The sequence below is a fragment of the Ylistrum balloti genome, unplaced genomic scaffold (assembly GCF_031769215.1).
Source record: "Ylistrum balloti isolate Yb309-2 unplaced genomic scaffold, AGI_CSIRO_Ybal_v1 Utg369842, whole genome shotgun sequence".
NCBI classification, from domain to species: Eukaryota; Metazoa; Mollusca; class Bivalvia; order Pectinida; family Pectinidae; genus Ylistrum; species Ylistrum balloti.
In genome coordinates this window covers 10,801-32,573 of record NW_026781999.1, presented here as the reverse complement: position 1 = coordinate 32,573, position 21,773 = coordinate 10,801, and the positions used below count along the sequence as shown (strand labels likewise).

Genomic DNA, 21,773 nt, shown 5'->3' with positions numbered 1-21,773 from the left:
ATTACTGAATTGTACCACTTAATACTAGTATTTCAGTATTGTTAAATCAAGTCGATGGTTTTATTTTAAGGAATGCTGCAAAACTTTACGGGAGAGAATGCATGACCTTTAACCTTTCCCGGAAGCGTACGGAAGACCACTATCGAAATTATATTTGTTTGTGGTAAATACGCTAGAATATACGAAGAACCGAAAAGATTATATGGTGGAGGATTACACAGCTATTGAATCCATATTTTCAGTTTTCTACGCACAAAATCATGTATGCTGACATTTTATCGAAGAGTTTTTAATGTCATTTATTTCCATTTAAATGGGTGAAAATGTTGGCACTGATCCAAAGTAATCACATGCGATTGAATATGCACTTATGTGTCAAGAGTTTCCGTGCACGAACGCAGCATACTATTATTCTTATGTGTCCTTCAAAGCTGAGTGCATTTCAATTAAACCATAACATATTTCGATCATATAAAAATAATTGTTGGTTAGTAGTAAAAAAACAAGGACCATTATGGGGAGATGGGTTTAATATCCTCAATCCATAGGTATCTGATGCAAAGAAACACACTAATGTATGCAGTAATTACTGTTTTTTTAAACATGAGATACCATGTTCTGTCGTCTATCTTGAACTTGTCCTTAATTCTTATCACTATTTTTGAGAAATTCAGTAAGGATATTTCTCAAACGTCATACATGTATTTAGGTTCCTGTAGTCCCTAGTCGTACCCATCCAGTTTGGAATCTGATCAGAATTACAAAATGGTTGATTTGCTGCTATCTAGGATTTTCACAATCAAATATTATCTCAATTTCTACAGCAACAGAGAGGATATTTCCCAATCTTGATCGTAGACTCCCTCAGTCCCCAGTTGAACCTCATATTTTAAGTATGATTTGGAATACATCATGGACTACAGGTGACAGTCTTGGATTTTGCTACTGAAAGTTTGTTATCACTATTCTTTGATAATTACTGGATAGATTTTTTGTTTTTATCATATCTAGGTTCCCTTTGGTCTTGTGCCCTTTTGATTTTGGGACTTACAAATGCCCAATGGCTGATAGATGGCCATATTTGGTTTCAACAGTTGAAGTTTTCATCACTATGCCTGAAAAAGTACTGATAGGATATTTCTGAAACTTGATTTGTAGGTTCCCTTCCATCCCTAGTCATGGTCATTCAGTTTGGAGTCTGATTGGCAAAGCAAAATGGCCAATAGGCGACCATGTTAGATTTCGACAGTTGGATATTGTTTTCCATATTTTTGAGAAGTACTGGAATGATATTTCTGAATCTTGATTTATAGGTTACCCTTGGTCCCCATTTATGCCCCTTCAATTTTGAGTGTGATTGTTGGATCCTGGCATATAAGATGGCCTATAGGAAGTCATGTTGGATTTTGACAATGAAAAGTTTCTCAACACTGTTTCTTAAGGGGCACTAAATGATTTTTTCTCTCTGGACCTTGACAGTGAAAGATTGGTTTATTCCTTCGGAAGAACTGAGTGAATCATTCTCAGATTTCAGATGTTGGTTTTGGGACTAATCAGAAAAACTAAACGACTGAAAGGCAGCCAATCTGAATTTTCACAAAGATTATTATTGCTATTTCTTGAAAGAAATTTTGAAATGTTACATTATTAAGAGCAAAAACTAGAGAAAGAAAAGAAAATATTCAAATTTTAAAAAAGAAAGATTAAACAATTCTGGGATCCATTATCCCTTTGAGAGTTCAGATTTTTCACTAATGGTACATTCAGTTAAGATCTATCAAAACATCTTTTGATTAGATAGACATCATTTGAATTGCAAGAGGTTCCAGAAGTATTTATGATTACCGAAATATTCTCCAATATATGTATGAGTATACAATACAGGATAATGCCTTAAAACTTGCTTAATTTTTTTCAGGTATGTTTCCATACCCCTCATATAAACCACACTCCTGAATGACTTGACATGGAGTCCTATTATCTGTTTAATGGCAGTATGTCTCCAAATCAAGTGCTGCCTCACCCCAGCTATTACAACAGAACAGTGTACTGCCAGGAACACCAAATACCACCTGAACTACAAAATCGCACATACAGATGCCAATCCCTGCCACCTGCAAGGCTTTGTCCCAAGTGTCATCTTATTCCTTTGCACCATAAAGCTGGGACAATTAAGTCCTTTGTCAAAGCACATTTCCTGAAACTTGCTGATGAAAAAATCTCACATTGGACTGAATTTCAAAGTCACTTCAGATACTACTGGCCATCTTTTTATAGAACCTGTGTATATAAGATAAGAGATATGCGACAAATAAATCCAGCCCAATAACTTATATGTGTGTTGAAACATGCAAACAGTGTTGGTCACATCTGCCAATGATGATCATTGGTACGTCTTTTAAAACAGGTATTAGTAACATTTCCAATTATGATGGCTTTCTTTAAATGGCAATTCAAATTTAAAATCAGAGATTTGTCAAGATTTCTATTTTACTGCACATTTTGCAATGATTAAAGAACAGATTAAAATTGAAATGTTGATATTTCTATCCTTACATATGGCTAAGTACACTTTGAAATCACATGCCAAGAAGTTTTGACACCTTTTTGATTAGGGGATATTCCAACCAGCTTGCATGTACTGTGTATCATTGATTTTTGTTTGTTTTTTGTTTTGTTTCTAGGGAATCAAGACCAGAGACCAAGTATGACAGGCTAGACCAAACAAACAAACAAGTAAAGGAGGTGACCAGCCTACTTAAGGATAATGTTGAGAAAGTGTTAGACCGAGGTGAAAAAATTGACCGCCTGCAAGAGAGGTCAGGTATGTGGAAATCAGAATTGTCACAAGGTCTTCTTTTTGTGAATAACTTAAGAATAATCATCTGTAGGTCTGTTATACATATCTGGGGAAACCCTAAAACTTCTTGATAGATTTACCATGTATTGTCACTGCTAATTTAGAATTTTAAATATTATTTGGTACGAAAAAGAGTTACATACTGTGAATGATAAATTATTTGTTTACATTTATCAAAACAAGATGGTAAAGGAAAAAGTAAAAAGTGATGAGTTTGAATCACAAAATAATTATTTGCACACTTTAAGGGACAATTTAGTGGATATTGGATTGTTTTCAACAAGTTTCCTTATAAAAACCAGTTTATTTTGCCTGATGAATATTTCATGGGTAAATGTTGACAGAAGCAACATTTGAATGTGATAACCAAGGGTCACTATCTGTCTAGCGACAAATAAGGTTTGTTGGTAATCAGAAACTGCACATGGCAACCTACTGAATCTGAAGTGAGATGGATCTTCACTCATGGGATATTCCATTACACTATTCTAAAGTTCCATTGCTTTTACAATATTTGTCATCACAACAAAAGTGTTAAGCGTGATATGTTTTAAACAAACACTGGTTGACCTTCCTGGCAGATAATAAAATATGCCCCTGTAGCCTTCAGTTAAGGTATTTATAGATGCACATTTTACCTTCATGAAAAAACAGGTCTTTTTCTTGCTCATGATAAACATTTTTACACACATGCAGTCAAAATGGTTTCAGGTCCAGGTGTTGCTATAATGAGCATGAAACACAATTTATCACTCACTACAATGGACAACAGCTATTATTGATCACATTAGCAACTGTGGTAGCTGTTGTAAGAGTTACAGTCTGTCAGTTACTTCGTAATTTCAATTTATTTTACTTATCAAAATTGTTGCTCTTCAGACTAAATATGGCCATTTTATTTTGTTTTTCAAAATGTTGGATTCATATTGAAAGTGATTAATAGCATGGATTACAAAGAAACACAATGCATTACATTTCAACCATATAACTAGTCTCTAATTGTGTTTACAGATGCTAATGTACATGTATCTTTGCAGTTCATTGATATCATCTGGTTAATTTTATCTCTTTTCAGAGGACCTGGAGTCAAATGCCATCAACTTCCAGTCTACCTCTCGGCGCCTCCGCAGAAAGATGTGGTGCAAAAACTGTAAAATGAATTGCATCATTGCTGCAGTTGTGTTTGGAGTCATCGCTGTAGTTGTTCTCATTATTGTGTGTAAGTAAAGGATATCTCTACACTAGAGCTAGGATTTGTCACAGACTTTAGAAATTGCTGCAGTTGTGTTTGGAGTCATCGCTGTAGTTGTTCTCATTATTGTGTGTAAGTAAAGGATATCACTAGAGCTAGGATTTGTCACAGACTTTAGAAATTGCTGCAGTTGTGTTTGGAGTCATCGCTGTAGGTGTTCTCATTATTGTGTGTAAGTAAAGGATATCACTAGAGCTAGGATTTGTCACAGACTTTAGAAATTGCTGCAGTTGTGTTTGGAGTCATCGCTGTAGTTGTTCTCATTATTGTGTGTAAGTAAAGGATATCACTAGAGCTGGATTTGTCACAGACTTTAGAAATTGCTGCAGTTGTGTTTGGAGTCATCGCTGTAGTTGTTCTCATTATTGTGTGTAAGTAAAGGATATCACTAGAGCTAGGATTTGTCACAGACTTTAGAAATTGCTGCAGTTGTGTTTGGAGTCATCGCTGTAGTTGTTCTCATTATTGTGTGTAAGTAAAGGATATCACTAGAGCTAGGATTTGTCACAGACTTTAGAAATTGTAGATTATTTGGATACGAGTGTAGTTTAAGGTTTTTTGGAACTGATAGTAGAAATGTCAGTGTTCACGTATGATATTATCTGCTTCCCTTTTTTTAAAGACAAATTTTCAGAAAAAGAAATCTTAAAATGTAAGTCTGGTTGTGTTTTACCTATGTGAAATTAAGTCCAAAATTAGGTACTTGTGATAAATCAGAAATATTTCTTGTATTCTGTGATCTCAACACCAGACATGTTACAAAAAACCCCATATATTACATTTGAACCTAAAACTTTGTGTTTTGTAGTATCTATAAAGCCATGGGAAAACAATAACAGTGATGGTGGTGGCAACAATGGTGGTCATGGTAACGACACGCTGACAATGTGAGGTCAAAGGTCATCAAGAACACAGAGTGTTACATTGCAATGTAACATCCCAAAACAGTGAAACCAAACCCTGAATATTCTGTAAACCTGTATAGCCTCATTGTATACAAACCAAAGTTGTAAATTTTATTTGAACATGTAGTAGTTTTAAATAATGTACTGTGATATTGTATGGTGCTAGCTAATCAGTATCTGCTGAATTCTTACATTATCTACTTTCAGATAATTCATTTTTATGGGGATTTGATTTTGGTTTCTCGATGGGTACTCTAAATCCAGTCAACGAAACAAGAAAAAAGTTGACATGAATTACAGAACTTATGGATTTTTGTGAGCAAGATTTTCCACGAAATTAAGTGCAAATAAAATGCATATAGTGTATACTGTTGAACCTCATTATCTTAAAGTTGGAGGGGTGAGGGAGAAACAATGTTATGAGAACATTCAATTTCGACGAGTTCAAATGTTTGTATTGAAGTATGGTCGAGACTGACTAAATACGTTGAAATAAACTAGGTCCTTGAGTTATATGAGTTCAAGATAAGAAGGTTCAACTGTACATCTGTTTAATAGCTATGAAGATAAATACAATTTTTTAAAGTTATTTGGTATTTTTTTTCTATCAAGATGTACTGCAAATTAATTGAATGACATGATAAAGTATTGCAAGCTGAAATTAAAATGTATATTGAGATTTAAGTAGTGCACATTTAGGATGTTGTAATATGTTACACAAATAAATGTTGGAAGAAACTTAAAGAAAAAAGAACAAAATATCAAATTTAAAACTGATTTATATGTCCAGATGCAGTAGATATATACATATGAATGATAAATAAAATGATTACAAATATGATTGACTTTATCTTGTGAAACATGCCTGACTGAAAAAATCCATTCAATATTTTCATACACATCCATTAATTCATTCTTTCATCTTTCATTCTTCATTTCTCTCCAGCTCATCATGACCATTTAGTTAATCTAAGAACAGGAATTATTAAAATGCAGACGTTATCAACCATCCTCCCTGTGAGCTCCTTAAATCAGATTGTTCTTTATTTGCTGACCTGTAGGAGATATCCTGTAAGTCATCCTTGACTTCTAAGAAGTTGTTTTTGACCTTTGAGAGGTCCTTGATCTGTAACTGGTTGTCTTTGACCTTTAGAGGTTGTCCTTGACCTTTGAGAGGTTGATGTATAACACTTGTCCTTACCCTTAGAGAGGTTTTCCTTGACATGTGACAAGTTTTTTCTTTCTTTCATTTCTCCTTTCTTTGTTGATATCATAAATGTTACCACTTAAGCCATAAGTACAGCTCCGTCTTTTTTAGCTTCCAATTTATTTCCTGCAGCTGCAAAACCAGAGGCACCCTGAAAAAATAATGAGCTATATTGTGACTGACTGTACTGATGATTACCCTCCAAATGAAGGGAGATATGTGTGTTAGTACTGGTTCTTCCAGTCATTGCTCTGTTCACTATAACTTTAGAACCATCTAGATAATAACTGCATCACTACCAAGTGATGTGCAGTAACTGAAATTAGGTCATTGTGATCTTCACCTGAACTGGCTCAAGATCGAAGAAGTTCAAGTTTTAAAGAATATTAGCAACCAGTCAATTACTTTAGGACTGTTAGAAAATGTCATTTTCTCATTATGACTCAAAGGCTTTGTACAGCACACTGCTTTTAGGTCAGTGTGACCCTCACCTCCACGTAAAAGATTAAACCAGTACAATTTTCATAATATTTTTCCAATCCAATACTTTTGAACCATTTATGATACAAAGCTGAAACTTCACATCAACAATGTTAACAGGCATTGTTTATTATGCTGTAATTAAGCCACTCTATGCATTACTAGAAGCAACATTTAATAAAATATTTCTTTTGGTAAATGTTTTCAGAAATTATACACAAATTCTAATAGAAAGTCACCTAGCTACAGGACCATGTCATCAAATAAAATTTTAAACATTTTACCGATATATATCAAAGGTAGTCAAAATCAACTGACATGTCATTTGTCTGACAATCATGATCACTGTTAAAGGTCAAGGTCAAATTTATTTTATTTTTTCATAGGTTTTGACATTATGAAGCAAAGTTGATCATAATGCAGGTAGTAAATAAATTGTTATTATTTAATGAATGAAATTAGGATTGGAGCTCAATGAGGTCACATTTGATTAAAACAGGTCAAGATGATATTAAATTCCAAGATGGCCACCTCTGAACCATTTTGTTGTTCTGATCAGTCAGAAAATTAAATAAGTGGAACTAGGGACTAAAGGGAACCTACATATGAAATATGAGAAGATATAATAAACTTTTACTGTTAAAATCCAAGAAGGCTGCCTCTCTGCATTTTTTTTCTGATCAATATATAAATTGGCAGAGCACCACTTGGGATAAAAGGGAGACAACAAATGAAATTTGAGAGAAAGTAGAAAGAAATTTTTTTCTACTTATACTGTTTAAGAACAGAAAAGAAGACAGATGAAGGACTATCTTATGACAGCAGGATAAATATGTTACAAAAGTATATATAAGGATGGCAAAGAAGAGGGGCATCAAATAGTGAGATAAGATGCCTGTAATGAATTGGTATATTACTGTTTTTTTTTGAAAGAAAATAATTGGCACTAAGAATCAATTACAGGACTCGTTATGAAATTATGTTTTAGATAATCCACATGAAATGGACAAATTATCTATAAAAGTTGCATTCACTTGATAATACTCAAAATTATGTGTTCAACATTTCATAACCGTTTACAAAATAAATGTAAAGATATCTCACTCGTTGTAGCTGTATGATATCTTTTTCTCTGAGCTTGGCACCATTGATTGGGTCCAACATGTCCTTTTTAATAATCTTCTCAACACACTCCATAGTTACCACGCTTCCTCTGGAAACAAAAACAGCCTATGTAAATGCACGGTATGAACCAGTACTTGTGTAATTTTTTACTGATGTTTTCCACTGAGAAAACTGTGAAAACTGTATGGTGATGCTTAAAAACATATCATTAATGTTACCTTAACTAATTCAATACATGTAACACAAAATGTGCATATTTTGTACTAAGAACAGGTAAATAGTTTCTAGTTAATTATAATGGTTTGAGAACAGCAAAGGATATGAAATTACAAAGGATATCACTTGTTACATTTTGTAATAAAAATAATTAACAAGGATTTTTTGGCTCTGTTTAACAATGGAAATTAAGCTAAAATCTACATGTTTTCCTCCAATATGCAGAGAAAATCCAGAAATTTTCCCAATTTAAAAACAATTTCAAAAAAAGGAAACTTTTTATATTTTCTGAATTTATACTGGCACAGACTACTGTAAAATTAAGGTAAAAAAACACTGTTGAATAGTTCCTAGTTACTTACGATGGTCTGAGGACTGCACATGGTATTGAGTTCCCAAGGACATCATTTGTTACCGCACACACATACCGAGCCTGAGACAGAAACAAGGTTTTATTATCTGTACTAGTGTTAGCAAAATTAATCTTTCTTCTAAGGCCAGGTGAGCTACAAATGTTTGTGGCAATAGTCACTGACAAAAGATCACATCTCCTCTTGAATTATGTAAAGTTAGCATCTTCAACAAATGAAACTTACCATTAAATAAAAAAACAATAGGTCCAGTTATTCAAAAGAAGCAACAACAACAAATACTGACAGTCAAAATCTAAGATGATGATTAGGTTTTTAGAGCAGTTGCTAAATTGAAAATGCATAGCTCAGAACATAGAATAGAGGTTCTTATACCACAACCAGTAGAAGATTAGTGTGTGACATTTCAAAGATTAGTGTGTGGCATTTCGATGACTACACAGTCTCCTTTATCTTATAACATAACCAGTAGAAGATTAGTGTGTGGCTTTTCGATGACTACACAGTCTCCTTCATCTTATAACACAACCAGTAGAAGATTAGTGTGTGACATTTCGATGACTACATGGTCACTTTCATCTTATAACAAAACCAGTAGAAGATTAGTGTGTGACATTTCAAAGATTAGTGTGTGACATTTCGATGACTACATGGTCACTTTCATCTTATAACATAACCAGTAGTAGATTAGTGTGTGGCATTTCGATGACTACACAGTCACCTTCATCAGACAAATGACCAGTGTGTATCGTACTAGCAGTGACAGACATAGTGCACAGGATGGTACGGAATAGACCAACTTTTTTGGCTGCACTACAGATGGTTTACCATCTTGTCACACTAATTTCGACCTTAGTGTACATAGGATTATAGTACAGCCAAAAAAGTTGGTTAGTACCATCTCATACACTACGTATGTAAGTGCTAGTACGCTCCACTCTGGTCATTTGCCTGATAAAGGTGATTATGTAGTTATTAAAAGACAGCCTCTAAACTTCTATTGGTTGTGTTATAAGAACTTCTATTCTACCAACCTGAAGAAAATGTTCCAAAACATAGCTCAGAACATATCCTGTCTACAAGTGATCGTAATAACACAAGTGATTAAATGAAAGATACATGGACAATGGCCAATAGATAAAGAGCAATTAAAATACATGTAGTTTATCATCTGATGGTGATAGACAAACAATTCCCCAAAAGCATCAAATGAAAAGGGAGATAATTTGCAAGATTCCCTTACCTGCTTAGTAATAAGTGCAGTCTTGGAGTCTCTGTCATTGATATCTGTGAAGTTCACAGTAACCAGATCTTTGAGTCGTAATGGATTCCCACTCATCGGACATTTAACTTTTTCATCCTGATAAAAGATAATAATAAATTCAATCAAAAGACACATGACTTAAAGGATAGCAGAATTTACACAGATTACTTCTAATAATCAATGTCAAACATTGCCAAATGTATTTTAATTTATTCTTCAAATTGTTAAATTTTATTTCCAATTTTCAAATTCTCTAAAACTAAACAAACCGGTTTGTTGACTTTACTCGGGCCAGCAGCTGGAGTCATGGAGGGTATCCAGAAGCTGGGTAGGTCTTTTGACCTAGCAGAATCCATATTGGAGATGCTATCTGCCTCTGCAGCTTCTAAAACAAAACAAAAAAATGAATAAGTAATACTTGTTACCTGTAAAGTTTGTGATTTTAAAGAAATTTTCTCAAGAGCCATTGTAAAAATGTAACAAAGGATAGGTAAGAATGAAATATTGAAGTATCACCTCTGTATATAAAATGCCTAATAGCGGATCTTCATGACAGGTAACATATCGAGACCTAGTTGATTAATGTAACCATAAAACACTGATATGTGGTTTCCATAATCTAATTTATTCTGGTTTTCATTCCTTACATCAGTGCCTTTTTCAATATGCTTTAAATATATTGATATGGAATGCTTGGCAAGAATGTATCGATCTGTTGAATACAAACTATGGATGGGAGGAAATTTAATGTGAAATACTGATGTATAGTACTTGTACAGTTATCTAGGTTCCAAAACATGTTTATAATACCTACTGGTACACTTATAGTGATTATTGGAGGAAGCTAGAGTGTCAGAAAATGTTTTCTTCATTTCCCATATCCCTTGTTATAATATGACATACAATTCTCTCATTGATGTCTATGTTTTTTCTGACTATTAGGAACATTTAACTCTACAATTTGAGACTAATGGCAGCCAACAGATCTACTGAAAGTAATTATCAGGCAGCCTGTACCCAGTAGGTCAAAGGCTGGTTAGGGATACCAGTGGTTAATGAACTTTTTCATATTTTTCATTAACCACTGATTAACTCTGAACTTCAGTACAATGGAGATTGAGCCACTGACCCCTGTAACCTTGGACTGTCAGCTGGCCAAAATTTGTGTAAAACCTTGTGTATCACTATGTCATTAAAAAAATAAAAGCCTTCAGACAATGTTTCAATTGCTATACAATGCCTGGGAAATATGTTCTTTATTGAAGGACATCAGTTACAGAAACTGTGTACCTTGTGAATCATTTTGAAAGCTCACAAGGTCCATTATCGAACATCAGTGAAATGAGAACCTTATGATCCTACAATTATCAAGACTTACTTTGTTTGGCTGCCGCCCCTGGGGCTTGACTACTGATCTGTAGGGTTTGTTTCTTTGTTTCAAGCTCTGCTTGTCTCAATTCTTTAAGTTCTTCCTTCAACAGATAGAAAATGAATAATAGATATAGAAATATAATAACGTTTATAAAATTGAAATATTAAGGAATCATTTTCTGGGGCCCTGATAGCTCAGTCAGAGAGAGCACTGGCCTTCGTAGCCTCAGGTAGAGATCAGAGGTACGTGGTTCCACACTCCCTACCCCTGACTGTTTGTCTTTCCCAGGAAGCTGAGAAGCTGACCATTTTGTGCTGTTATGGTTGTCTTCTTGGGCATAACTTTTAACACTAATTGCTCTTGATGATATGCAATGGGTCTTCTATATATAGTTGAGTTATGTAGCTACCAAATACTACAAGGAGTCCTTGCCTCAACATGACCATGGCTGATCACAGGGCAATAAATCCAATAAACAAACAAAAATCTCTTCTTTATCTGTTGTCATTTTCTCCACATTTCAATGTAATTTGACATGAAAATCAATCTCAACATCAATATTACATTTTCTTTTATGTAATGACACTTCATAGAGCTTTCCAGCACTTTGTTATTGTAAGATAAATCCACTGAATCAATACCATTGTTATGAACTGTCACACAATTAAATTCAGGTGGCATTAATATCATAATGAATACTGTGATCCAATATATCTTGATGTATCATAACTGCAACATTGACTTCATTCAGTCACTTTTATAGTTAATTAGTTAATACCTAATTACTCTCGGCAATGAATGTTGTAACTCCTACAGTACTGTACAGATATTAGCTACATAAAGCATCACATAGCGGGAATATCATAAAGCCACAAGCTATACAGATTGTCATATAGCCACTGGCTATACAGATAATCGTACAGACACTAGCTATACAGATTGTCATATAGCCACTAGCTATACAGATTATCATATAGCCACTAGCTATACAGATTGTCATATAGCCACTAGCTATACAGATTGTCATATAGCCACTAGCTATACAGATTATCATAAAGCCACTAGCTATACAGATTGTCATACAGCCACTGGCTATACAGATTGTCATATAGCCACTAGCTATACAGATTGTCATATAGCCACTGGCTATACAGATAATCGTACAGACACTAGCTATACAGATTGTCATAAAGCCACTAGCTATACAGATTGTCATACAGCCACTGGCTATACAGATTGTCATATAGCCACTAGCTATACAGATTGTCATATAGCCACTGGCTATACAGATAATCGTACAGACACTGGCTATACAGATTGTCATATAGCCACTAGCTATACAGATTATCATATAGCCACTAGCTATACAGATTGTCATATAGCCACTAGCTATACAGATTGTCATATAGCCACTAGCTATACAGATTATCATAAAGCCACTAGCTATACAGATTGTCATACAGCCACTGGCTATACAGATATTCTTAAAGCCACTAGCTATACAGATTATCGACTATCAAATATCCACCAGCTATAAGAATATCATCATCTCTACCTACACAGGATATTATATGTATACATTATATAAATACACTGTTTATTTAAGACTTTACAGACATTTTTCAATTTCAATGAAAGTTTAGATTTAAAATCTAATTTCAAGAAGATTTTATTTGTTTAGACATTACCTGTTCCTTGTTTTTTTGTTTCTCAAACTTTTTAAGTTGCTTTGCAATTTCCTTTTTCTGATGAAGAATATATTCCAAAATAGCCTCTTTGTCGTATAGGTAGCCATCTGGTCTACAAAACAAACACATCATTAGCAGCGATCTTTGGAAGGCTAACCCGTACAACAAGCTTTCAATGTTCTATGTGAACTGCTGTATACTTATTGCTTTGTCTTATGAATCTGATTCATTTAAGATTTCAAACTGATGTAAAATTGTTAGAAAATATCGCTTAATGTCTTTTTGAGGGTAATAAATGCTCAGTTACCTTATGTTGTCATAATTAATGTCTTTCTGAGGGTAATAAATGCTCAGTTGCCTTATGTTGTCATACTTAAATGTTAGAGTTGTTGCTATTTGTTTATTTTGTTTGTAATATTCTATATAGTTGAAAACTTACTTTTAATATATTGTGCTAAATGCTTTATGCAAAATGCTCAATGTAAAGTACTTTTAATGAAATAGCCCTTGAAATTTATGCTAAATATTCTACAGCTGCTCTTAGCATACAGATAACAATGTACAATTTGTGTTTTCTTTTCAGTTTGATTATTCCCAATAACACTACTTCTTGATCAAGACATTTTATATTAAGCGTTTTACATTAAATGTTTTGCATTCAGTATTTTACAATAAGCGCATGGCATAAACAATTCACATAAGGCAGTTGGAGTGTTGTTTTGGCTTTCCATACCAATTTAAATCTGTATTGGCAAAGTACCATGTTGTTTTTAAGGGAAAATCTAAATCTATATTCCTATGTACTGTACATTGTTTACAGCTTATCAATAGGTTCTCATCAATATCATTCATAGAATTTTACCTAGACTTGCACTATCTATAATTTATAAAGTGCACTATCTATAATTTATAAAGTTTCAGAGTTATCAAGAGAGTCTCAATGATTTTGGCATCAAAAATACACTAGTTCAAATACTTGAAATGGTGAATTTTAATGGCAAAAACTAAAATCTTTTTCAGGGAAGACTTCTTGATAAATAAAATATTGTAAAAGTTTTATGTACTTGTGAAAGTATTAACTAGATTGGACACAAAAATAGACATGCTAAATAACTGCAATCAAACAGTATCAAGGACACAGCATCATAGTTGTAATTTCTGATGTACTGTCATATGCTCCTAACAGCAAACTTACGTTAGGACAGGATTCTTACATGGCTGGAGTGTGAGACAACAGCAATCAAAGTCCTGACAACAAATAAACAGAAATTGTGAATCACCTGAAAAATATTCTTGGGAAAAAATACTAATTGAAATACTAGTTTTCTTTTATCCTTAACTGTTCCTTCATAAGATTTTGAAAGAAAATCTTCCAATTTTTCAATCTTTGAATTCATAAGAATAAAAAATATCTTCAATTTTTCCCATGTTAATAAAATTCATTGCCTTTCCCATGAACTTGCAGAACTTTTTCTTATCATTTCATGGCCAATAACTTACAAAATAGGTGTGGAAATAACTCCATTAAGACAACAAAAATTTTGAAGGTGACTCTAAAATTTGGTAAAACTCCAATCAACAGTAGTGAGGACATAATTAATTACTGGAATACTGAAGTAGTCTCTAGACAAACTCAACCAACAACAGTTATGAAATTGTTTTTATGTCACAAAAGCCAAGATAATATATGAAAATGGCCTAAAGATTCCTTCAAAAACTTTGTTATATGTTTATATTTTACATAAACTGAACATTCTGTATTCATGATAAACTTTTATGCCTTTAATCCACAAAATTAATATTCAAATCACACATCAAAATTAATGTAGTCATATTTTAAACCTGACTTAAATTTCAATGACAACGTTGAGAAAATAGCAACATTACAAATTTTTCTGAAACATTTGTGCATCAAAGTAAAACTGACAAAGTAAGGCGTATTTTATGGGCGTTTTTGACAGAGGGAGTTATTATACAGTAACAGCTGAAATCAGTGCTACACATACCTACAACTATCCAGCCTCTTCAGTGTAAGGTATTCAAGGCATGGATGTCTATACACAGATTTAACATATTCCTCCACATTTATAATTATATCAGTGTATTAGATGTCCTTATCTTTCTACTGTCTCCACTAAGGATCAAATCTTTTTTAAGAAATTGTTGTAAAATAGATAAAGTTTGAATTTTCTTTCGGATACTGTATATAGCTCTGTTCGTTTTATACCTTGACAGAGTCTTTGCCCAGTCTCATCTTGTTTGTACCATAACCAGAGGATGATGCATCTCTTTTCCTTTCATGGTATGAGTACACTGTTCCAGCTGTACAGTTTTTGGAATGACGTGTCATCTTGTCTGATACAAAGACTCTATTTGAAAAAAAATAACAAAAAGTTAGAAGCTTATTGATGGCAAATAAAGCAAATTGCTACACCAAAATGCATTTTATATAGGTTTTGAAATTCCCTGATTTATGAGGATAGTGGTGCAAAATGCAAAAGCATAAACCTGTAATAGGTGAATTTTGCATTGCTCTGGCTGGACCAAGTCAATGCATATAAATTTGTACCACACAAACTGGTGGAGCTGACCATCGTGAAGTTTCATGGACCAGAGAAGTCCAGAAGGCTGTTATGGCACTATTTTGACAGTTTTTAGATGTGCTTTACCATTGGTAATTACATGATAGCTTGGCAGAGTTTGAAAGTAGGGATATTCACCAGATGCACAATATCTGCCATACTTTTTGCAACAGCCATGAACCTGATGGTGAAAGCTATAAGCAGAGGCCCTTATTTAGCAGCTGGCATTCCACAACAATCAACTAGAGCTTTTATGGACCACATGACCTTGACAACGAAGACTGTGGTTGAAGGACAGAAGAGATGGTCTCATGGGCATGCATGAAATTAACATGTGGCGTCATGCTATCTTGGCCTAGGAGCTTTTCCAAGGCCACCATGGAGAAGTGCTAACCAGCAGGAATGCAGGAACATGACCCATGCAGAGATCAGAATGATGGCTGAGAAGGCTAGACAAGTGAGAGCTGTTGGCATGAGATAGCGAGGGGGCTGGACCCGCTGAGAGGATGCTGAGCAGAAGCATGTGCACTGTGCAGTCTACCTGCTAACAACGACAGGTAGCAGTGACAGATGGCAGATAAACGTGGCAGCACAACCAGGTTCTTAAAGAAACAACAGCATGCCTTGATTGCACCAGACAAAAGTAGCAGGAAATATTAAAGGGACCAAAATTTGTCAATTTCGTGAAATCTGGAAGAGGGAAGAAGGGTAAGAAGGGAAGTATGGAAGCAAGTTTGCTACTAGCTACAGCAAGAAACTGGGAATGGAAGGGCAGACATCCAGCAGAGGATGTCTTTCCCAGTAGAAGTGGTTTCAACACCACTCCACTCAGACATGTTGCTTTGATTCCCCAGCTCAAAGTAGTAGGTGATGATGGAGCTAACCATGCCTCGGGAATACAAGATGGAAAAGGAAATTAAACGGAAATGACAGAAGTATCAGCAGTTGTAGGATGGGTGACCTGTCAACAGCAGGGATGGAGAACTTGGTGTCTGCCTGTGGAGATTGATTGCAGGGGTGCCCAGCTAGTCATTTTGAACAGCCTTACAACTACCAGGGTACTTGAGGTCACAGCAGCAGACCAGAAGAAACTGGTGGGAGCAGCAAGCAGAGAGACAGATTCAAGCTTGATATGGAGGAAGAGGGATAAATGGTGGAGAGGTCACCAGGCACAGTTTGAGGCACATGGTGAAGGGACAAAGGTAGGCATCTTTGCCCATTGTGATGCAGCAAGCATAGCAAAGAGGGTAAAAGAACATCTTGGGTACCATGCTTTAACAACAACATGCAGCGGCAACAGCTGATCAGCCCCTGGGTGAACCTGATTAATCCACCTCTGGAGGGTGTCATGGAAAATGCCAAAATGTCTGAAGATGGAAGATCCACCTGATGCTGGAACTGGCCAGCACTGGATTTTTCCAATGTATTCAATGTAAGAATAACATACCAGGTCTCCTTGCAAGATTTTTTTCAACATCCACCTGATGCTGGAACTGGCCAGCACTGGATTTTTCCAATGTATTCAAGGTAAGAATAACATACCAGGTCTCCTTTCGAGATTTTTTCAACTGAAGGCTGAACATGTGAATCTTATCTTTCTGTTGGTATATATTAGTGAGATGAAATAAGAACCCTATTCGAAGAATTTGTTGTCAGAAAAAAAGTTCACTAATTAAAAAAAAAGCTTCATTTAAAAAAAATCAAACTTACGATTTTGAAGATGAGCAAGTTCGAAAAATACTGACACACTGAACAGTTTATTGAATAAATATTATGGCATGAACACATTTCAATACATTTATTTATATCATGCTTTGTTGTAATTTGTCAAAGATTGTGGCGATGACCACAACCCTCGAGATACGATTCTAAGGCAGTAAGGGGTCCGAAGCTAATGTGCCAAAGATATCTCTCATGTAACGTTACTGCAGATACAAAGAAATAACCTCTTGGCTGATCATTCACCACTCATTAGTAACTCTATGATATTTTGTAGAATTTCAAGAGGAATAATTTCCTATAAAACATATACAGACTACATGAGACTGCGGAACACACAAACCTTTCAGTGCGTCGTCTTCGGTGCAAGGTGCTTGAATATATCGTCGTTTTAGCGTTTGTATTCAAGGAGGAATAGAAACACATATCATCAAGCGTCTAGTGATACCGATCAAACTAATAAACTAAAAGTAGGGTGTAAGTGGTAGATTTCAAATGACAGCATTAAATATAAATTGACTTTATCCAGCCGAATTAACGACGCATAACTATGTTTGGACTCATTATATCGGGTCGGTTGGTAAGTTCATTATTCTTGATTGCACTAGATGACCAATCGTTTTGGGATTAAAGATGCACATTGGGTAATTGTAGTACATTTCCGGATTTTTTGCACGAAAAATGGTTTGTTTACAATTTTAAATAACACAAACTGATTATTTCTTAGTATGCAGATTTCCTTGGTTATTGCGCTTCATTGCTTTTGCAGTTTGATACCATTTCAAAAGTTTCCTGAACAATAATATTTGTCAGCTGTTGTGACCTATATATTTAAGAAGACTATAGAGATTTGTGAGAAAATGGTGAAATAAAAAAAAAAAAAAAAATAGGAAAGAAAATAAACAATATCTTTCCAAACTGAGATACAGGGGCATGTAACAAATAGTTTTAAAATTCCCAAGTGTATAACGCATGCTTTAGTAAGATCAGGTGAAATTTTATTTTTGTTGAGATTGAAAATAATTTCTCATATACATTATCTGGATTGTGTTAAGCATTTATCATTTTATTCTTTGCAATGATATAAAAAATATCCTGAAGAAATTGGGATCTTGAAGTCAAATTGTTTTTCAGGTACAAACAGATCCACAGCAGTTGGCAGAAACCCAATTTGTGTTTAGTATCCCCGATGTAGACAGTGTCAATCATGTAGTTGTCTTTCTCACAGGACAAATGGCATTTCCAGAAGAATTAGGGGCAGCAGGTATGAAGTGCATTTTCTCTGATGGAGTTAGTAATCGTGAAGCAAACTGTGTTTTGTTTATGTATTACTATGGAGACTAAAAACCACTGAAAGAAATCAAATTAGCATAGGGTTTATCCATGAGTTTGACTTTAATAACGGCAAAATAATGTTTTATAATCTGTGGTCAAATAGATATTTCTATTGTACAAATTTACGAGATCTGAACATGATGAAATAATACGACAGTGTATCATATTTATCTTATGACAAGATGTTGGCACCAACTTTTACATTCTGGTTTACAGTTATCAGCAGGTCATTTCAGAATTTGCAGTAATTTTATGTAGATATGGATAGACTTACTACCAGGCAGGGACTTATTTATGATTTTGGGGAAATTCCTAGTGTGAATTTTGGTTCTCTGTGAAACTACCTAATACAATGGTATCACAGTGTATTCAGGGAGAGATTTTATTGTCCCAAACTCAATACTAAAATGTAGACTATAACTCCCAAGCAATAGCAGATGTCTGTTTACAAGTCCATCCATACCTTGTTTTCAAAAACAGTTTTGGGACCATCATATTTCATTCTCTAGGTTTGAATTGTCATCTTATAATGCATATACCCAATTTATATCTTACAAAATTTAGCAGTGATATAGAAATATATATAATACAATGTTAAATATTTTTTTAATTATTCTTTTCAGTGTATTTCTCCTTCCCAAACCCACAAGGACAGACATGGCAGCTTTTGGGGCATATTTCTAATGCTAAACCTAGTGCCATCTTTAAAATCACAAAATTAAAACAAGGTAACACACTGAATGGTACAATGGGAATTTTTAACCCTCACCAGTTCAGTATATATCATAACTAAAATATCTGAAGTAATTTTTCAACCATTTGCCAGTCACTGTAATTATTGTTTTGATGAAAGTTTAGACAAATTCATTTAATGCTTTTCTTAAGACAGTATTATGAATATATTAAATATTCATTCTGAAGTCTCATAGTAAAACACTACATGTTGTTAGTTGTGTCTTTGAGTGTAATATTATTGTTAGGTTTGTAAGTCATGAAGGGAGATAATCCTATCTTTTCTCTCTTATTGAATTTGATAGGTTTTATACTATAAGAAATGCATGTTTGAATTACTTTCAAAGGCATGAAAGTGATATGTTTTTCAGTGTAAGAATTAATGTTAACCCTTTATCTTTTGTTTATTGCAGAGGATGCAAGTGTTTCTGGTCATCCCTTCGGCCAGTTTGGTGGACAGCAGTCTCACATGGCACAGATCGGGATATCAGTGGAACCTCTAACACAACTCAGCCAACAAACTCCAGTGACCCAAGCTAAACCGTCTAGCGTGGAACCATTTGTGGAATTTTCACAGAAAATGTTGGAGAACTTTTTTAACTATGCCAGCTCCTTTGGACTCACACAAGCTCAAATGACACCAAATCCTTCAGAGACCTATGTGCCTCTTAGTACTCTACAATCATGGTTTCAAACATTTCAAAGACGATTGCAACAGAACCCATATTTCTGGAGATCTTGAATATGTTTTATGATTTTACACACATATTTTTGTTCAGATTTTAAAGAAATACTTAATTTAGAGTAAATCTGCTTTAATCAAGCATTGTTATGTCAGAATTCCGTCTTGAATATACTTTGTAGTATATTTTCTTTCCTTATTCTAATTTAGTGACCTTAGGAGGTAATTCAGTTCAAACTCTTTGTGAACTTAAATCCCATATTTATGATTCCCCTACCAGTAAAACCAGGGGTAAATATAGTTTGCCTCTCCATCCCTCTGTTGCTGCAACTGTGAAAGTTTCTCAGTGCTCTTAATGGTTTCATTCTTTTAGGGATTCTCATCAAACTTCACACACTTATTAAACATCAAAATATCATGGTCAAGGGTTTTTGGGTCAAGGTCACAGTTACATTTTGTAGAAAACCATTGTCAGACCTCTAGTGACTTCATTCCTAGAGGGATTCTTATCAAACTTCACAATTTATTAAGGATAAAATTATCTATGACCATTTAGAGTTTCAGGGGTGTAGGTCATGGTCATTGTTACTATTTCTAGAAAATTTGAAAGTCATTACATTGTAATATCTTGTTTGGGTAGGTAAGGGAAATATATTGCTTCAGCAATACTCAGTATGCTTGTTTTCTTCTACAAATGTGAATTTGTTTGTCAAAAGATTGAACAAGAATGAAATACTGCACAATGTTGTTTTCACATTTCAGTTGATATGGCTGAAGAATATCTAGCCCTGTATATACAGGCACCCTGGCAATTGTTTGTGTGTCTGGTCTATCTACATTTTATAGTTTCACTGTTAGTAGATATGCAGGTTTTAATTTCTGATTGGATATAACCAGGGTTGTATAATATACACTTGTATGCAATTACTGAATACAATGTATTTCCAGATGTAATGCCGGTAACAGCAGAGGTTTGACATGAAAAACTTTTATGATGGTTACACTTAATCATCTGTATAATTTTAATGATTCTGCAAGAAAGAAGAGATTCATCAATACATAATTTCTTTTGTTAATCATTGAAAAAGGTTTTCTCTGGCAGTACATTTTTTTTCGGCTTCCCTGATCCTTTGTTCAGCTTTCTGTCTTTAATTGTATGGATTAAAGCTATATAATAGATTAAAATCATATTCATTGAGCTGTCTTTGTAACATTGCATTGAAGATCAATCTATTAAATCATATTATATATTGGACTGATATGTTGTTTGTTTCATGTGTAAGATGACCTGTTCAGTGACAAGATAATATTTAGATATCTGCTGTGTGTAAGATGACCTGTTCAGTGACAAGATAATATTTAGATATCTGCTGTGTGGCAGTTGGGTAATATTCAATGGCAACAGATCTACTGCGATACTGTGCTCTTGAACGAATCGGGCAACAGGTACCAGGAGCAATTTCTAATTTCAATTTTCTACATCCCAGACATTAAATGTTAAAAAATAGTATGATTCACTTGAAAAATCATTACCTGAAATTGTAGTCAAGTAATATCTGTTATATATTTATTAATTAATTTACTGACGTGAAATTAATTGATTCTATAAGTCATTGTAATCGTGTGGGCAGTTTTTACTGCTGAGTTTATCTCCCTTTAACAGTCATTGTTGAGGCGTTTAGACGTGTTAGATGCTTGTTTGTATGCTTGGTTGGTACAATTGCTGTTAACTGTGTTCTCAGTTTGGAATGCTACATTACTTATTTTAATTGCTGTGACCGTCATCAATGAAGCAGAAGACACTTTACCTTCCGGAGCACCTGCTCATACAAGTGCCTTGTACTTTTTGAGGAATGCCTTGTTGGTTAGTCATGTTGCCATAGTTTCATCGAATTGCAGTTTGAATGAAGATTCTGTTGAAATGTCGGTATTTTCTTTGTTTTTTTTTTCACGATAAAATACCTAAAGGAATGAAGCTGCTAG

At 34.3% G+C, this 21,773-nt stretch overlaps 3 protein-coding genes across 6 annotated transcripts; 2 read left to right on the top strand and 1 right to left on the bottom strand.

The window, feature by feature from the left end:
* The first annotated feature begins 133 nt into the window (after window positions 1-133).
* LOC132545352 (vesicle-associated membrane protein 3-like) lies at window positions 134-5,855 on the top strand. 3 transcript variants are annotated; one of them, XM_060209031.1, is made up of 5 exons: window positions 134-262; window positions 1,919-2,389; window positions 2,685-2,824; window positions 3,936-4,079; window positions 4,921-5,855. In XM_060209031.1, exons 2-5 carry the CDS (start codon window positions 2,349-2,351, stop codon window positions 5,001-5,003), a joined length of 408 nt encoding a protein of 135 aa, XP_060065014.1. In that variant the 5' UTR covers window positions 134-262; window positions 1,919-2,348; the 3' UTR covers window positions 5,004-5,855. The 3 variants fall into 3 exon arrangements, 2 of the variants coding, with proteins under 2 accessions (XP_060065014.1, XP_060065015.1); XM_060209032.1 differs by lacking the exon at window positions 1,919-2,389; XR_009554033.1 differs by lacking the exons at window positions 3,936-4,079; window positions 4,921-5,855 and having other exon boundaries at window positions 1,919-2,407; window positions 2,685-2,764.
* On the bottom strand, window positions 5,781-17,077 carry LOC132545351 (nitric oxide synthase-interacting protein-like). 2 transcript variants are annotated; one of them, XM_060209029.1, is made up of 10 exons: window positions 16,770-17,077; window positions 14,968-15,109; window positions 13,936-13,988; window positions 12,741-12,852; window positions 11,059-11,152; window positions 9,950-10,065; window positions 9,660-9,776; window positions 8,408-8,478; window positions 7,809-7,917; window positions 5,781-6,375 (listed from the first exon to the last, which is right to left on the bottom strand). In XM_060209029.1, the coding sequence occupies exons 2-10, from the start codon at window positions 15,088-15,090 to the stop codon at window positions 6,304-6,306; spliced, it is 867 nt and encodes a 288-aa protein (XP_060065012.1). In that variant the 5' UTR covers window positions 15,091-15,109; window positions 16,770-17,077; the 3' UTR covers window positions 5,781-6,303. The 2 variants fall into 2 exon arrangements, with proteins under 2 accessions (XP_060065012.1, XP_060065013.1); XM_060209030.1 differs by lacking the exon at window positions 16,770-17,077 and having other exon boundaries at window positions 14,968-16,046.
* A 443-nt stretch (window positions 17,078-17,520) lies between these two features.
* Window positions 17,521-21,046, top strand: LOC132545353 (protein Hikeshi-like). The gene is made up of 4 exons (XM_060209033.1): window positions 17,521-17,621; window positions 18,176-18,305; window positions 19,000-19,104; window positions 19,522-21,046. Exons 1-4 carry the CDS (start codon window positions 17,592-17,594, stop codon window positions 19,848-19,850), a joined length of 594 nt encoding a protein of 197 aa, XP_060065016.1. The 5' UTR covers window positions 17,521-17,591; the 3' UTR covers window positions 19,851-21,046.
* Window positions 21,047-21,773: the final 727 nt, after the last annotated feature.

Coding starts and splice junctions, on each gene's coding strand:
- LOC132545351 (XM_060209029.1), bottom strand. CDS start 15,090: ATGACACGTCATTCCAAAAACTGTACAGCTGGAACAGTGTACTCATAC. Junction 9,777..9,949: donor CGAGTAAAGTCAACAAACCG/GTTTGTTTAGTT, acceptor ATCTTTTATCAG/GATGAAAAAGTTAAATGTCC. Junction 6,376..7,808: donor ATATCATACAGCTACAACGA/GTGAGATATCTT, acceptor TTATTTTTTCAG/GGTGCCTCTGGTTTTGCAGC.
- LOC132545353 (XM_060209033.1), top strand. CDS start 17,592: ATGTTTGGACTCATTATATCGGGTCGGTTG. Junction 17,622..18,175: donor TCATTATATCGGGTCGGTTG/GTAAGTTCATTA, acceptor ATTGTTTTTCAG/GTACAAACAGATCCACAGCA. Junction 18,306..18,999: donor AGAAGAATTAGGGGCAGCAG/GTATGAAGTGCA, acceptor TATTCTTTTCAG/TGTATTTCTCCTTCCCAAAC.
- LOC132545352 (XM_060209031.1), top strand. CDS start 2,349: ATGCAAACAGTGTTGGTCACATCTGCCAATGATGATCATTG. Junction 2,390..2,684: donor TCTGCCAATGATGATCATTG/GTACGTCTTTTA, acceptor TTTTGTTTCTAG/GGAATCAAGACCAGAGACCA. Junction 2,825..3,935: donor CCGCCTGCAAGAGAGGTCAG/GTATGTGGAAAT, acceptor ATCTCTTTTCAG/AGGACCTGGAGTCAAATGCC.